A 17,080-nucleotide genomic window follows, 5' to 3' on the forward strand; every position below is an offset into this window, starting at 1 on the left:
CACAAATGTGTCACTTTTTTAGTGAATTACCGAACCCTTTCTTCTTGAACCTCGCAGACCTAAAGCCTTTTCCTGAAAAGCAAAATGGAGTCACTTTTTTCTAAAAATCGGGTTCTCTGGCCCGTGTTCTTTTTTTTCTAAAATACTTGAATTATTCTTCCGATATTCAAGAGGTGATCAGGCACACCTAAACTCTATGCCCTGCGGAGATAAGTTTTTTTCTAAACCCCTTTTGTGGCCCGAATTATGGCCAGACGTGATTCTCCTTTACCCAGATATATGTAGACAACTTGATGAAAGCTCGGTCCCTTTTGAAAATAAAACCCACTTCATTTTCTAAAATTCAAACAATTTTCAAAAATATCTGAACCCCTTTTATAGAACACAAAACTCCTCATTTTTCCTTTCTTTTCAAGAACCACGTTGCAATCCATAGGAATCAGATCACTTATTTAGGCCCTAATCCCTCTCACTCATTCCCCTCGAAGGCGAACGAGACACGTTTCGGTCGAAGGTAAAATCCCGGGCGCGACAAATGGAGAATGAAACAATGAGGCTTTGTGTTTTGGTTCAGAGGTATATTAGGATAAGAGGAGAATGGTAGATTACAGTTTTAACCCTAGAAAATGGGCCCATTCGTGTCCGGGGTTAACGGAGTCTAACAGTAGTTAGTAATTGGACCAAGTTGGAACGAAATAAAAATTATAGAGTGTAAATCAAGCCAATTCAAACTGGAAGGACCAAGTTGACAAAAACACTAAACTACAAAAACCATTTCAATTTTTTCCCCTAGAATTTATTCATTGATATTACTCTTCTGTGGGTATATATATATAAGTAAATTGACAATTTTACGCCAAGAGTATATATTCAAGAGACAAATTGAGATAAAATTTGTCACAAATCGAGTCTCCTCTCAATCGTCATCTCCACATCGGAGCATCCTTTTCTTAATGATAATTGAATTTGTGTCTAGATCCATATGTCGAGCATAAATGTATGGTATTTTGACTCATTAAAGTTCATGAACAAATTGGAGCTCGACTAAAACCTAGGCTAGTTAGGCTCACGCTCTACTCGTTAAACTTTCATTGGACTCAAACTCGAGCTACAAACCTAAGCATGCTAAAATTCACCCGAATCCGCTTGTTTGAAGCTACCTGCATGCACTCATTAATCATGCCATGGTTTCATGACTCTACTTACAAAGAAGCTTTATTCAATCTCCCGCAATTCCCCCTGCAACAATTAAAGTTGATTTCAGATTCTCTCTCTCTCTCTCTCTCTCTCTCTCTCTCTCTCCAGTAAGGAAAAAAAAATTGAATGTAGGCATTGCCGCAAAAAGAAGCTCCTCCAAAGTGACAGCAACTGAATTCTGTCATTGTTACCTTTCAATAACAATTAACTACCCCAAGTGACAGTTTAGACATCTCAGGATGTGGCAGCACAAGGAAAGATGAAAAGATACACAACGGCGAGCCTTGAGCATTATCTGTCGGCTAAGCAAATAGCATAACAAGCAACAGGGGTTGACATTAAACACCAAAAATCAACTCCTTTATAGATGTCAGAGGTGAACTGTATCCGTACACCTTCGTGTCTCTCCAAAGAGCAAATCCTGTTGCAATTCAAAAAAGGCAAAAAGGAAAAGAAAGATCAAATTTGTACTACTCCCTCCGTCTCAAAAAGGATTGACAATTTTTGAAACTCGTGTCATTTTTCATTGCTTATATCTTTCAATTTATAATGTTTTTCACAAGTTCGAAAATTTTGTATAATAGAACAAATTGAGAACTATCAAACAAGATCCATATTGCATATTTTTTGAGACCCATATTGAAAAATATAAAGAATTGAAATTGGCACAAACATAAAAAATTGACATCCAATTTGGAACGGAGGGAGTACAACTTTCTTCTCCATATAGTTCCCAACAGAATTAGGTTGTAGCAATCATGCAAATAGATATGGATTGAGGGATAACCTATCCAAATGTACAAGCCAGCTGTTGCTGCCAAGAAGAATTCCTTGCTAATACTGTTCAAACTGAATTCACAACACAATGTTATGATTAACATGGTTTAAGATTGCTGCTTATGAAAATGCGACAATGCGGTTGAAGATGGAGACAAACTCAATTTTAAAACCTCTTACCAATACATGTATATAAGGTTCCCCCAGCCATAAAAAACAGCTGCCCAAGTTGAACCAGTGAACCTGCCATTAGTCGTTGAACCAAACAACATTATTCAAATATATCTCTATCAACCATCAGCACTAGCTTCATACAGAGAGGAAAATCAGATTTGAGCATGTCAAAGCCAAACCATACCCCCAAAAAAAAACACAGTAAATCAGTAAAGGAGGATCACAATATTGCCCAAAGAATGCCAAATTTACATGGTTAGGCAATACGGCTCCGTAACCCGATATAAAAATTGAAAAAAGTGGGACGAAACGACACCCACACCACATTCTCCCCCAAGTCTCAGAAACTGTTAAAAAGCCAACATTACTGAAAGAGCTTCACAAGGGCCTATGGCATGCGACAGGCTGTAATCAGCTTCCACAGTCATGTAAATTCACCACTTAGATAAGTTCCCATGTTGTGTTTAAAATTTTAAATAGATGCCTTTCTTATCTAGGTCCCAAGCTTGTCACAATAAGTATATCCTACAAGTTTTGGCATTCCCAGAAGGGAAATTTTTATAAATGGTCCCTCTAGTTTCCATGAATTTTCATTTTCGTCCCTCTAGTATCAATTGTGTTACTTTTAGTCCTATAATTTGCATTCTGTCTCAATTTCGTCCCTCTCACTTACGGCGTTAATGAAACAAACGGAATTGGAGGACAAAATTGTCATTTCTCCTCACAGAGGGACTAAATTGAGATTTCATGCAAACTAGAGGGACTATTTCTATAATTTTGTTTTTTACTTTTGTTTTTGTAAATAAATTTAAAATACATCATATATAATATATTTCTCATCTCATTTTATAGTGAATAATAAAATATATGTTGAAATTTTGTAAAGTTTTTATTATATACATCACAAAAAATATGAGAAAATTCAAAAAACAACCCTTATGTTAATTGTCTTGGTCTTGTATTTTTTTTTTCAATTGAATTTTCACTATCGTTATTTTTTTTGTCATATGATTAAAACGAAAAAGTTGTTCAGTAGTATTTAGAAATTTTGTAATTGTGTTTAATTAAGCAATGAAACACTATTAAATATTAAGAGATCAAATACATTAAAATATGGGTATAAGTGTATTTATTTTTGGACTTACTCATAAGATCACTCATATAACAAATAAACACGGATTTTAAACATTTTTTTATTGGGTGAAAAAATAAGAAGATTATAAGAACATGATACAAAGACATTAGCTAAGGGGTTGATTTGTGCATTTTCTAATATTTTTGTAATGTGTAATGAAATATAAATTTTTCAATATAGTTTGATTACCCAATAAAAAATAATTCAGTTGTCAAATACATTTCTTGGTCTTTTTTAATTTATTTGCAAAAAACAAAAGTAAAATGTAAAATTTTAAAAATAATCCCTCTGGTTTGCATAAAATTTCAATTTGGTCCCTCTGTGAGAGAAAATGACAATTTTGCCCTTCAATTCCGTTTGTTTCATGGACGGCGTCAGGGAGAAGGACGAAATTGAGATGGAATGAAAACTATAGGGTTAAAAATGATACAATTAATAGTAGAGGGACGAAAATGAGAACTCGTGCAAACTAGAGGGACCATTTTTAAAAATTTCCCTTCCCAGAAACAAAAAGCCAGATAGATGAACAGAAAGTCAGGTACATGTAATACTCACATTTCAGCGTTTAACTCTTTTCCTGCATCCCTCGGCACACATGTTGGCTGAGGGAAGAAAGTACTGACTGCTTGGAGTAGGACTGAAATATTCCTCCTCCAGGTTGGGAGAATGGTTAAGCTACTTCCCTGACATGGTTTTAAATGCAATGCACCTCCAAAATCAAGAAATTCTGTGCAGTTCTAAAGCCCGGGATATCTGAGGGAGACTGGATGAACAAGAGTTGCCTCAAACAACTACATGAATGACACTGTAGACTCCTACAACCAAGTCTCAAAATATGTGCTTGTTAAAGAAAATAAAAAGTGGAACAGGATATTATGTCAGCACTTTTGACCTATTTACCCATCTGAACCTGCTCCATGGGAACCTAGCTGAAGGGCTTCTCTAGTTTCAAACGCATAAAACAATGTGCAACTAGGAGTTCATTGTGGGAAATATTAATGGTTCCGTAAAGGGAGTCAGAGCTACCAAAAATAGCAGAGAAGTTTCTTTTCAATTTTCCTTCCTTATCTCAATGTGTCCTTTTGAATGCTTAAGATAAATTACTCTTTCTACATATACTGATTCAAAAAGTAAGTTTCAGTCGTGAAAGTTTCTATTTTTCCTATGCTTGGAGGGAGTCTTTTGGTGGATATACCGCTAGGTGGTGATTTTGCCCTGTGTTTCTTTGGTGGATTCTAGAGAATGGTGAGTGACCCTTTTATTTGAGTATGAAACTCACTTCCCTCCCTCTCCAACATCCGGTGTCAGGTTTGGTATGAGAGGTGGTTTTCAAGGCTGGGGGTTCAACATTGCAGAGTTGATTCCCAAGAAGCTCCAATTTGTGAAAGAGGAATTATGGAGACAAGTGCAGCACTTCAACAGCCCCTTGAACAACATGAACCCTTTGAGCATGAGGGTTCTCACTACTCACCATGATTTTGAAAGGATAGCCTTCTCATGAAGGCAGGGACGGCGTCAACCCCTTTATCGTGCTCCCAATCAACAGTAAAGCAAAGACAATTTTCCCCATAGCCATGTTCAAAAAGAAAAAGAAAAAAACAACGAACTTTGACCAATTAGTTGAAAATGTGAGAAGATATGACAGCGTTCGGAGCCTTCCAAACACCTGGCTTTATCCCTTGGTGGAGGTGCTAAAGATGTTTGATCAGAGCTGTACTCTTGCAATAAACACCAGCAAACAAAGCAACCTCCCCCAGAGTTTTACTTTTCTTGTTAAACACCGTCACATTTCGATTGTGCAAAATATAATGCAACGAGGGGGCAGAACAAGAGCAACCAAGAGCAACTGGGATTTCATCATCATTCACTTTGAAGGTGATGATATTGCTGGGTGATGTTGACATGCAGGTAAAAAAAACCAGCGAGGACAAGATAAAGATTTGCTGTTGCCACTTGTGGGCCCTTAGTTGCACGAAGGGGGAGCGAGTGTGGGACGGAAGCAGGGGCATACAGAAGCTCCCAAGGCTGGGAGCGTGTACATATACTATGAAAATAATGTAGCATAGAGTATTCACTTTGAAGTACAATCAATTTAGGAAGTAAAAATATGGGCCAAGTCCTCCATAAGTAAAAGAAATGGGCTAGTGTTACAATATATGATTTTCTTTTCAAGATATCATGACTTCGGTTAGATATTTGAGTTCATCAAAGATCAATTAATGAAGTCAAGTGATAAATCCTAGTTTTTCTGTACAAAGATCATGCACAAGCTCCCATCTTTGTAAGGAGCAAGCTCTCATTTCAATGGGAGCGGGTTCCCGTCAAGCACCTTAGTTGGGAGCGCAAAAGCGGGCTCCCAAGGAGGGAGCAGCACCACTTTAGGAGCTTACTGCAACCAAGTGTGGGCCTACAGGCACGAGAGGGACGAGTGTGGGAGGGTCTTCTGTATTTTGTCTGATTAGGCTTTAGCAGCTAATGATAAGAGATGAGTAACATCATAAACGTTCACCGGGTGATAGACATAACCAATGTCACAATGCTATAAGGGCAGAATGGAAGCGAAAAACGACTCAGTTAATATATATTAAATAATAAATCTACTGGTTAACTAAAAAAGCCCAGAATCCAGCAGATATACATACAAAGCAGACAGTTCAAGGAAGTTGAAAACAATACCCCAAAGAAAAGCACAAAGGGAGACAACTACTTGCATCAAAAAAATAGGTCATGGTTGTACAGAAAATCATTCTTGCAAGAGGGCGTCAATAACTATACACAACAACAATCTAGAGGTTGATAACTCGATAAAGTTGAGCAACAATAATATTTCATAGAGTGATTGGACACAAGGTTTTGAGTGGGAGAAGAAACGTACCACATGAAATCCCGGATAAAGAGAGCACGTGGGATCATTAGCCCATTTCCAATCATAGCAAGCAACATCGAGAAAGCTGACAAACCCTTGATGTTATTAGGATTCAGGAAATTAGTCCACTGGTAAGAATCAATAATTTCTGTCAGAACACCCATCTTCTCAAATTTTATATAGATTTACCAAATAGAGAAGAAAACATCTATTACGGTTTGTGCAACTGGCATCCACATGAAGAGAAAAGTTGCAGTCCATCCAGATATTGCTCCAAAAAATTTCATACCCTTCTCGGAAAGTTTGCCTATTCGCGCCTGTAAACATTAGCAGCTTCAAATTTGGAAGAGTTCATGTTGAAATCCTTAATGCTAGAGTAAGTAATTTCCAAGTCGGTTCAAAGGTCAAATCCAATGAAGACTTTCTTACAATTTCTAAGTCATTTGGAGGTTCAAAAGCTAAATAATTGGTCCCTTTTAGCCTGTACTTCAACAAAGTTCAACTACATAAAACATTATAGATTGCAAAATCAATATATCGCCTGAACTTGGCTTTTGTCTAACTCCTTAAAACCAAACAAAACTAGATCTCAAGCCCCAAAAATTAAGGGCGGCACCACAAAATCTTTATCAGATACAACAGTGACAAGGCTATATGCGAAACTAAATCCAACAACTTCATACCATTCTTCACTACAACACTCAATATTAAATCCAGGTACTTTACTCCCTCGAGCATTCCCATAAGTTCATTCTTGCCAATGCATCCACCAGTAATCGTTGCACATGACGAAACCATCTTAGTATTTTATCTTTTAACTTATCTTCTATAGGTACTTGCCTACTACACAAATAGTTTTCATCTCTAATCCCATGTTTCCTGGTCTTCCCGTACATTAAACTGAGCATCCTCATCTTAGCTATATTCATTTTGTTAATCCGATGTTTATTACTTGTCCAACATTATGTTGCGTAAAGCATTGATCGCCTTAAAGTTGTCCTACAAAGTTTACCCACCTACTTCTACCTTCAGGGAAGACAACCAAAGATCAAATGTTCATTGAAACTGTATAGACATTTCAAAACAAGCATGAGCTGCTTCCATCAAGCTAGACATAGCCACATTCTTATTCTTGGCATTTTAAAGCATTACGCCAGTTTAGGTGATGGTTTCTTGCTTGCTACACGAGGTCATTTGGACGGATGCTACTTATAGATAATTACTAAAACTTAAAAGCAATGAGGCCCAATGAAGGCGGTTTTACACCAAGTCATTTCTCAAGTACCATGGAGGTCAGCAATATCTTTCATCCTTTAAGGATCTCGTGGAGATTTGTTTCGATAGGAATTGGTCAACTCATCAGACCCATGACCTGAAGGCCGCAGGTTCGAATCCCGTCCCCTCCAAATTTCAAAAAGTATCACCATGGAAGTACCATGTATCAGTATGGGCACCATTTCAAAAATTCTGTCAAGATATCACACAAAGGAAAGCAGAATATCAACGCCTCAATTCCTTTGGCATATACTGGATTCTATTCCTTTGGCATATGCTGGATTCAATAGAGCTGAATAAATCAACATCACTGACAGAAGAATACCACCAATAGTTAAAAGGACACAGGTAAAGTCAACCTTACCATCACCACTCCCACCACAGCTATAACAAAAGCCACGGCCCCTGGCAAAATACTGTCTGGAATGTATGGAACAAAAGTCGACCACATGACCTGTATTCCACTCAATTGTGGAAAGAAGGCCACAATAAGGGGAATAAGCAAATAATAAAATCAATAGACTTCAGAAGATAGAAGATTCGGAGATTGTTACTTGGGGAAGAACAGAGAGCCCAGCAACCGTAATGAAATCTTCCCAAAAGCACCAGATTCCAGCACTGAGTAAGTCAAAGTAATTCATGAAATTTAAAACCAGACCGGAGGCAACCACAATAGAAGTGACAATAAACTGGGGGAGAGGCATAGCTTCGGCCATGGCCAGTTGGGCGATGACAACATAAATGGATATCACTCCTAGTGTCTGCACCACCACCACCTCTGTCTCCCTCTTCTTCGCGAAGTAGGACAGCAAAGACAGATTCCCTAGCAATCCAGTGAACATCCCCTGCATTGCATTCCTTTCCTTAGTGTTCCAAAATTTGAAAGGCCTTCACACGAAGAGATTAGATACTGATTTTGTTGCGGTATTTACCAGCCATGGAACAGCCAACAGTGCATTCTTATTCCCGGCCAAAAGGTTACGAGCATTGAGTAGTATCTGGGGCAGTTGAAGCACCAAAAATGGTATATTTGCAGCTCCCGCGAACTTGGCCGTCAATGAATCCCATTGCTCAAAGCTCTTCCTTCCGTCACTCTGGAACATGACATCTCGTTTCTAGAAGAATGGAACGAAAAATATAAAACAAGAAGTGCTAATTTTTGGTTTCGCGCATTTACAAACTTTTTGAAGACAAGAGTAGGGAGGTGATAGATAATTACCTGGTCGTGGTGAATGGGGTACTCAGGGGGGACGCCCTCAGCCTCCGAGTCCAGAGCAGGAATGGGTTTGAGTCGGTGATGGAGAGATGAGAGTCCTGAGGAGGGGCCGACGAACGAAAAGTTCAAATTGATGATACGGCGGAGTTGTGGGTAGGGATGGGAAGGGACCCCCTCAGAGCAATTACTGATATTCCGACTGCTGGAAGGTCGAAAAGCGCGCAGCTGGGGTGCGCAACCCGCCATCATTAGTTTGGATACTCGGATAGAGAGGGAACTGGGGATACTAGTAAACAGTAATGCTTTTACTGGAGTACCACAGCAGAGCCAGAGACTAGACTCCTCTCTACAATTACTCCAAGAGAAGGAGTTTGTGCACCACATAGAAATTACTACTACAAGAATAATAAGGATAGAGAGAGGGTGAGGAAATGAGATACTCCTAATGAAAGGGTAGATCGGACGTGCTGATGAATCTCTCTGCTCAACCGGCCAGCAGATCGGTGGTGGGAAACCGTAGTATTGCCCATTTTACTCCTCCCGCTACAGTAGATTGGAGTTGGGCGGTGTCCAGTATCGAGTCTCGCGAGAACACGTGGCCGCCTTTGATATCTTCGAGTTTTGCCTTCGCAGACCGAATAGCGGTTAATCTTTTCAGTTTGCTTTTTCCATTGCAATAAAATTGGGGATGTTGCGTGACTTGCGTCCTTATCTCAGAATTGGGTGGGTTTTTTTTTCGAATTGAAGAATTGGGTGGTTTTCGATTACAGAAAAAATGTAGCATATCTGTCTGATTGCGTTAAATTTCTTTCAAAGAAAATCTTAATGATAACTCGGCCAGTGAATATTGGAATAAAGATTAACCCTAAGGTCATCCACAGTGGCATAATAAAAAATGAATAGCCAAAAGTTGACACATCAGCTTTTGATTATCCATTTAAGAGGTTGCTAAGCTTAATAATGTTAAGGTTCACAATGGTCACTTCTAGTCCATAACTAAAATAAGAGATACACTACAATTTCACTCTCTCTCCCTTTGTGTTTTTCACCATTGATCACTTCCCTCCATTACACTTTTTTTTTTGCAAAAATATATCGATTTTCTCCTTTAATTTTGAAAAAAAAATTGGTGACTTCCTTCCCTAATATTATGAATTTGGAAGAAAAATCATGTACTAAAAAAAAAAAAAATAGATGTGTTCTTAAATTTGTAAAAAAATGTAAGGTTCTTTATGTACTCAACCACAGGGAGAGGAACGAAAAAAGAATAAAATAAAAACAGGAAAAAAAAAGTGAAATACCTTAATGCGGCGACAAATGTTTTCCACCATTGATCACTTCCCTCCATTACAGGTTTTTTTTTGGCAAAAATATATCGATTTTCTCCCTTAATTTTGGAGAAAAAATTGGTGACTTCCTTTCCTCATATTATGAATTTGAAAAAAAAATCATGTACTAAAAAAAAAAAAAAAGATGTGTTTTTGAATTTGTAAAAGAATGCAAGGTTCTTCATGTATTCAACCACAATGAGAGGAACAAAAAAGAATAAAATTAAAATGGAAAAAAAGTGAAATACCTTAATCCGGTGACAATGAGTTGAATTGTAAATGATTGAAAGATATGAGCTTTACTATTGGAGGGAAAGAAAAAAAAAGAGTTTGTGGCTGAAGAAAATGAGATATAGAGCAGGCGAAGAAAATATGAAGAAAATACCATTTGAAACACGCGTATACATAAATTTTAGAACCAGTTAACTTATGTGGTGTGAAATCCACAAATTTTGATTATTGAAAAAAGGTTGCTAGTTTTGGTTATCCAAAGCCCAAAATTTGATTATTTCTAAGAATGTTGTTAAGTTTGATTATACCATTGTGAGCCATCTTTTACTCCAATATTGTTAACTTTCAAAATAATTTGCTTTTGATTATGCCACTGTGGATAGCCTAAGAGATTGATTTGACGGTTAAGGGCCTTAGGCCCGTTTCATAACACATTTTTAAAAAATAAATATTTATTTTACATTTTTAAACTAAAAAATAATGTAAATGAAAAATAATTTTTTAATTTTTTTTGTACCGTATAAAAGATCTCGATGAGATCTATCAAATAAGATCCATACTGGTAGGAAAATTATTTGCGTAAATACATTATTTTTGAACTTGAAATCGTCTTTTTAGAAAATAAGTACTTATATTGAGTTCTGGAACGGAAATTCCTTAAGGCGTAGGACGAAAGAGTTTGTTCTCTTATGTTCAAAATCTTTCAGATGCTATTGAGTTTGATTTTGTTCACCATCACTTGATAAATATAAACATTAGTCTCGATTTTATTGGTTGTTTCTAATTACGAGGTCTCACCAAATTAACCATAATTAATATTTATTCCTAAAACGTGTGGGCAAATAATGGAAGGATATGTAGGGTTTTCATCTTAGTCAATCACTCCACATAAGATCTCATCTTGCCTACTTTTTGGACCGTAGGTTTGGTCAAAATAATGGATTGTTGATTAAAAGAAAGATTTTAACTAATCACTTACAAGGTGACATGTGGAGGTGACAAAAGAAAGGAATACACGTAATCTATGCTATGATGAGAACCCCAGCGCCAAGTGGCACGAAGTGGGACCCACGCGCAGACATAGCGCGAGGGGGTGGACTTCAAAGAAACCAAAATAAAAGAGTAAAATTATTAAAAAAGAGCAGAAAGATAGTGAGAGTCATCGCGATGGGGGGATCGGTCCGCGCAGGCTCCAGGAAGCCAAAGAGCGTGAAAGGGACCTAGATACCTAAGATCACCTAGATAATAGAGCGCACCCTAGTCAAAGGCAGAACCAATGGGTTTAGCAAAGATACGATCGTCGCAGTCACGACCTTGCTTCTACGGGAATTGAGAGGAATCTAGTGGTTTGGTGGCTAAGGAAGGGGGGGGGGGGGGGGGGGGGGGGAGCACACGTCACCCGTGCGCCATGACGTCACCCTTGCGACCTCGAGAACAGAAGGGACATGTGTCGAGATTAGATTGGGCCGCTCTAGGAACCACCTTAGGTCCAAAGGCCTATAAATAAGGGTCCGACATTCCTTTTTTGGACACACTAAGAGAGAAACAGGAACAGGTTTTTCTAGAGAAAGGATTAGAGGATATTGGACTAAGGAAGGAGAACATTCTTCTTGGGCTAATATCATACGATCCATCTGGGAAAACCTGTATGCAACAAGCTGCCTTTGTCCTTTTTGTTTCCGTGCCCTTTTCTTTCACCCCACTAGACTATTCCTTTTTTCCCCATTCTTTTAACCACTAACCAATCATACCTCTCCAGCTCACGTAAGATCTACATGTCAGCTAGCTAGCGCAAAACACGAACCTACACGGACTTATATTTCCACATTCTTAGAGTATGAATTATCAATCTTACCCTTTTAATAAGCTATCCCCCCCCCCCGCACGCACACACACACACACGCGCGCGCGCGCGCGCGTGTCTCTCTCTCTCTCTCTCTTTCTATATATATATATATATACGGGACGGTTCCGAGAACACTTAAAAAAACCCTCCCAAGTTTTCGATTGAATTTTGATGATCTGGGCCGCTCAATGTAATTAGAACATGATTTTAAGGGTGCCCGCGAGAAATCAGCAAAAAAGGGAAAGGCTTCATCCGAACAGTTTTTTATTGAACTTTATTGTAGACACCCCATTCTGGACTGTCTGGATAACGTTATTTGTCGATCCTTTATTACCCCAATGATGATTTTAGTCGAAGACAGTTTGAGGACAAAGGTGTGTTTGAGCTTTGAACGCCCTTAACCTTTCTCAAACCCGTTGCAAACCTTTCAAACCAGAGCCAAACAGCCCCAGCAAAACCCAGCTGGCATACGCCAGTGTATTGGACGCGTACGCCAGTTAGCTGCCACGTGTCAGTCATCGACCGTTGACTCAGCTTTTACTGGCGCACGCCGGTCCATATGCGGCGCACGCCAGTCAAACCCAGTCAAATCAACTTTATTCAGCCACATGGACGAGACTTTTGTGCCACCCTGACGTCGGCCACAGTAGCCCCTGATGATTATATCGGCCAGGCCCGCTCCCCCTCTCTCCTACACCCCCCATCAACTAGTCCCATGCATTTAATGCATGGGAAGGCTCCAACCTTGCCCCAACCAGCCAAACAAGGCCTTGGTCCCAGACTGATCTCAGTCTCTCTCCTCTATAAATACCCCCCTTGCATTTATTTGCAAGGGGTTAGCCTCATCAAGAAGCAAAAGCTCCCCTCTCCTCTCTCCTTGCTCTTCTTCTCTCTTCTTCCATTGAAAGAGAAAAGAAGGCCACACACTTCCACATATCCTGCTGACATACAGCCACCTTCTAAGCCTCCATCTTCAACCCATAAGCTCAATACCTCCTTCAAACCTCAATACAAAAAGGTATACCACCTTTACGTTCTTTTCTGTTCTCGACTCCTGAGGGGAACCAGCAAGGCCCAGGCTAGTAAACAATACTAGTCCTGGCCTTGGACTGGAAAAATACAACAATCGTATGAGGTGACACATGGCGCACGCCAGTGACCATATGCCGTACGCCAGTCATGGCAGAACGAGCACTACTGGCGTGGGGATCATGGATCACCATTTCTGTCATTTTATCTTTCTGTCAATCACCCTCGCATGCTAAATAACCAGTTTACTGCTTTCTGTATATCTAGAACTATTTAGATGTGATAGTTATTGCCTACTCTTTATCTGTTCAAAAGGTCTCTGGGATCCTTCTGGTCGTGTTCCAGAACCCAGATGATGCAAAGCCAAGCATTGGATTAGGGCCAAACTGGCGCACGGTTGTCCACAACTGGCGTACGGCAGTTGTCCCAGGATCCAGTGGCTGGCCCTTGCATCTTAGCTTAACCTCGGCCTATTTCCTGTCCCCACTCTGTTTAGGGGGTTTCTTGTCTATTTTTATGGCTTCCAGTTACCTCATCTGTCTGTAACTATGAATATTTTGCTCTGCTAACTGTGTGGTTTGTCCTGGGTGTGCGCTGGTCCTTTTCCAGAGCCCATAGGATTGCAAACAAAGACTGTGAAACCTGGAGAGTGAAGTACGCCAGTCAGGTCGTGGCGTGCGCAGGTCGTCTCTTCATGCACTGGTTCGGCCAGTGCATGCTGGTGCGGACCCTGCTCATGCTCCTTCAGGGCAGCGAACTTCAAATTCAATCGGGTCGTCCAGTGCTTGTTCTCAATCTATGTTTATCATTGCAAGCAAGTCATTCATGAAGCATTTTGTCACTTAACTGCAACTTGTCACAATTTTAATTCCCATTAGCTGCTCCCCCGCCCTAACTGGCTAAAAGATGACCAAATGAGAGAAAAATGCAAACGTTTTTACAAAATGCCCGAGTAGAGACCAATCTCCGGATTGGGCGAGAGGGGGTGCCATAAAACCCTTCCCTTCTCGTAACCTGGCTCCCGAACCTCAGATATCGAAGGTGACGACGGACTAGTCTACAAGCCTTTTCCAAAATCAAACAAACGTGGCAAACGTTTTCGAGTTTGGTTCTTTGGGTGCTTTCACCGCTAAAACCCGAGTGGCGACTCTGAATTGAGGCGTTTCGCCGCGCTTTTCTAAACAAAAAGGGCCGCACCCAATTTCAGAAGCAAAATTTCCGGGGTAGCGTGCCCACATTTATTGAACGGTCCAATAAAAAATTGCTCAAATTAAGCCCTTCCCGGTTTATTTTTTTGCCAGTTTCTTGCGGGCACCCTTAAAATCATGTTCTGAACACATTGAGCGGCTCAGATCATCAAATTTTGATTGGGGACTATGAGATTAAAATTTGGAAGATTTTTTTAAGTGTTCCCGGAACTGTCCCGATATATATATAGCCCTTTCAGGTAAGGACGTCCTCATTTTCCCATATTTCCTGATCAAATTTCGATGATCCGAGCCGCTCAATGTGTTTAGAACGTGATTTTAAAGGCACCAGCAAAAAAATCAGCAAAAAAAAAAAAGAGACTTGGAAGGGCTTGATTTGAGCAATTTTTATTTGAACCATTCGATAATATACAAACAAAAACTGCTCGGATCAAGCCCTTTCCGGTCTTTTTTTTTTTTTTTGATTTCTCGCGGGCACTCTTAAAATCAACTTCTGAACATATTGAGCGGCTCAGATCATCACAAATTGGCCGGAAAAAGGGATGTCCTTAACTTAATACGGTAATGATGCCTTTACTTGAAGTTAAAATGTGGACCTCTTCATTTCTCCCATTTTCCAATCAAATTTTGATGATCCGAGCCGCTCAATATGTTTAGAACGTGATTGAAAAAAGCTTCATTCGAGCAATTTTTATTTGAACCGTTTGATAAAAAATAAACAAAAACTACTCAGATGAAGCCCTTCCCAATCTTTTTTGTTTTGCTGATTTCGCGTGGGTACCTTTAAAATCACATCCTAAACACATTGAGTGGCTCGGATCATCGAAATTCGATCGAAAAATGGAAGATCTGCATTTTATTAAAATGAGGTGGTTCTGACGGGAGACAGACTGATATACACACACACACACACACACAGAGGCGTGTTCAAGTCAGGATGTCCGAATTTTGTTTAGGTCCGAACTTTTGCTCTCAGCCATTGGATTGTGTTTTCAATGATCTGGACCCGTAAGAAAGCGTCCGCAGATCTAGACCATTGAAAACACAATCCATCTGCTACGAGCATGGTTCGGATTTTAGCTAAAATTCGAACGTCCTGACTTAAATAGCTATGAATATCTATAAACCAAGGGAAGATTGGATGTATATTCAATCACAATAACTACGGGATAAACCAAGGGAAGATTTCAAATTTTCAAACATTTGAAATGACCAAATCTCGTTGATTTGGTTTCCATTTAGCACTCGTGGTAAATTCTATAGTGATTTATATTAAGTTTGCGTATCATTTGTTCATGGAAAATTATTCATAGTCATGCTAAATTAGTTCAGAATTCATGGTAAATTTCTTTGTACATTGTTCCAGCATGGTAGTCATGGTACATTGTTTCAGTATTCATGGTAAATTTGAAGTATGTAGCAAACCAGAATTCATGATATATTGATCAAAGCGTATTTCAATATAGTGAACATGGAAAATTTATTACATTATATACTATAAACATGATAAATTTATTACAATATATATGGTTCTCATAAAATTAATCTTGTAAATTGAAATTTTGAAAAACAGGAAAAATTTATTACATATGCATATAAATCTGGTAATTTTGATACTCAATCCACAGACCTATCCACTTCAACTTTTAATTCTCTTTGTCTCAACCTAGCTTCTCGTTTGACCTTGGTGGGCGTAACTCTTGCAATTTAAATGATATATTTAAATTTACCATGTTTATTATGAATTATCTATGAAAACTAAAAATAAAAATTGTGGCTCAAACAATTTCTCTATATCTACCATGTTTATCATAAATAATTGGGAACAAATTCGAAATGGTCCCTGTAATTTAGTGTTTGTGTCAATTTGGTCCATACAGTTTGAATTACCTTGATTTACACTCTGTAATTTCCATTTTGTTTAAATTTGGTTCAATTACTAACTGCCGTTAGTCTCCATTAGCCCTAGACACAATTGGGTCCCTTTCCTAGTAAATTACCGAACACTTTTTTCTCGAACCTCGCAAACCTAAAGCCTTTTCCTAAAAAGCAAAACGGAGTCACTTTTTTTCTAAAAATTGGGTTCTTTGGTCCGTGCTCTTTTTTCTAAAATACTGTGTGGCCCGTGATCCGTTGATCTGCAGCCCTCCTCCGTTGGTTCGCGGGTTTCCTGTCTTCTCCTCGAGTCCTGCATAATGAACGCACGACTAAGACCTGGCCGGGGTTGCCCGGTAAGGCCCTCCGGCGAGAGGATGAGAATGTGCAAAGAATCAAGTGAGAAGTTAGGGTTTTTTTTTTGGTAGTGTAGAGTGTGTGTGTGTACCTGTTTAGGGTTGTCATCCTTCAATATTTATAGAGTCCCCTTAGCTTGCTCTCCAAGTACGGGCATGTGCTTTGCACGGACCAGGCGACGTCACTGTAACGTCATAGCATAGATTTGGTGATGCAGCGGAAGCCAATTGCAACACAAAACTACTAAATTGAGTCCGAATCCGTTGATTCGTAACGAATACCCGGAGATCGAAATCCTTCTCTAAACTTGTTTAGTCAAAGAATACCCAGGAATAAAGGCATCAAACACTTTGTTGATTCCGTAGAATACCAAAGAATTTGGCATAAAAGAGAACACTCTTTATAATTTTATTAATCCAAAAACTGAATAGCCCTAAGGCTTACAACTTAATTTATAGTAGGAGAAACCCTACACACTAGGAAATAAAGAAAAAGGAAACTACCAAAGTTAGAATTGAGTCTTCGTAATCAAATAATTCTTAAAAGGAAACTAAATAAACTAACTT

The 17,080-nt window shown here is 39.1% G+C and overlaps 1 protein-coding gene across 3 annotated transcripts; it reads right to left on the reverse strand.

The window, feature by feature from the left end:
• Positions 1-1,352: 1,352 nt before the first annotated feature.
• Positions 1,353-9,415, reverse strand: LOC131301404 (maltose excess protein 1-like, chloroplastic). Of its 3 annotated transcripts, none has more exons than XM_058327699.1 (9): positions 8,644-9,415; positions 8,357-8,539; positions 7,979-8,269; positions 7,789-7,878; positions 6,365-6,466; positions 6,159-6,277; positions 2,155-2,217; positions 1,985-2,046; positions 1,353-1,618 (listed from the first exon to the last, which is right to left on the reverse strand). In XM_058327699.1, the coding sequence occupies exons 1-9, from the start codon at positions 9,022-9,024 to the stop codon at positions 1,536-1,538; spliced, it is 1,374 nt and encodes a 457-aa protein (XP_058183682.1). In that variant the 5' UTR covers positions 9,025-9,415; the 3' UTR covers positions 1,353-1,535. The 3 variants fall into 3 exon arrangements, with proteins under 3 accessions (XP_058183682.1, XP_058183681.1, XP_058183680.1); XM_058327698.1 differs by having other exon boundaries at positions 8,357-8,518; positions 8,644-9,315; XM_058327697.1 differs by lacking the exon at positions 1,353-1,618 and adding an exon at positions 1,653-1,674 and having other exon boundaries at positions 1,912-2,046; positions 8,644-9,315.
• Positions 9,416-17,080: the final 7,665 nt, after the last annotated feature.

This window comes from Rhododendron vialii, chromosome 9a (assembly GCF_030253575.1).
Source record: "Rhododendron vialii isolate Sample 1 chromosome 9a, ASM3025357v1".
NCBI classification, from domain to species: Eukaryota; Viridiplantae; Streptophyta; class Magnoliopsida; order Ericales; family Ericaceae; genus Rhododendron; species Rhododendron vialii.

Coding starts and splice junctions, on each gene's coding strand:
- LOC131301404 (XM_058327699.1), bottom strand. CDS start 9,024: ATGTGGTGCACAAACTCCTTCTCTTGGAGTAATTGTAGAGAGGAGTCT. Junction 8,540..8,643: donor ACCCCATTCACCACGACCAG/GTAATTATCTAT, acceptor CCATTCTTCTAG/AAACGAGATGTCATGTTCCA. Junction 2,047..2,154: donor AACCTTATATACATGTATTG/GTAAGAGGTTTT, acceptor TTGTGAATTCAG/TTTGAACAGTATTAGCAAGG.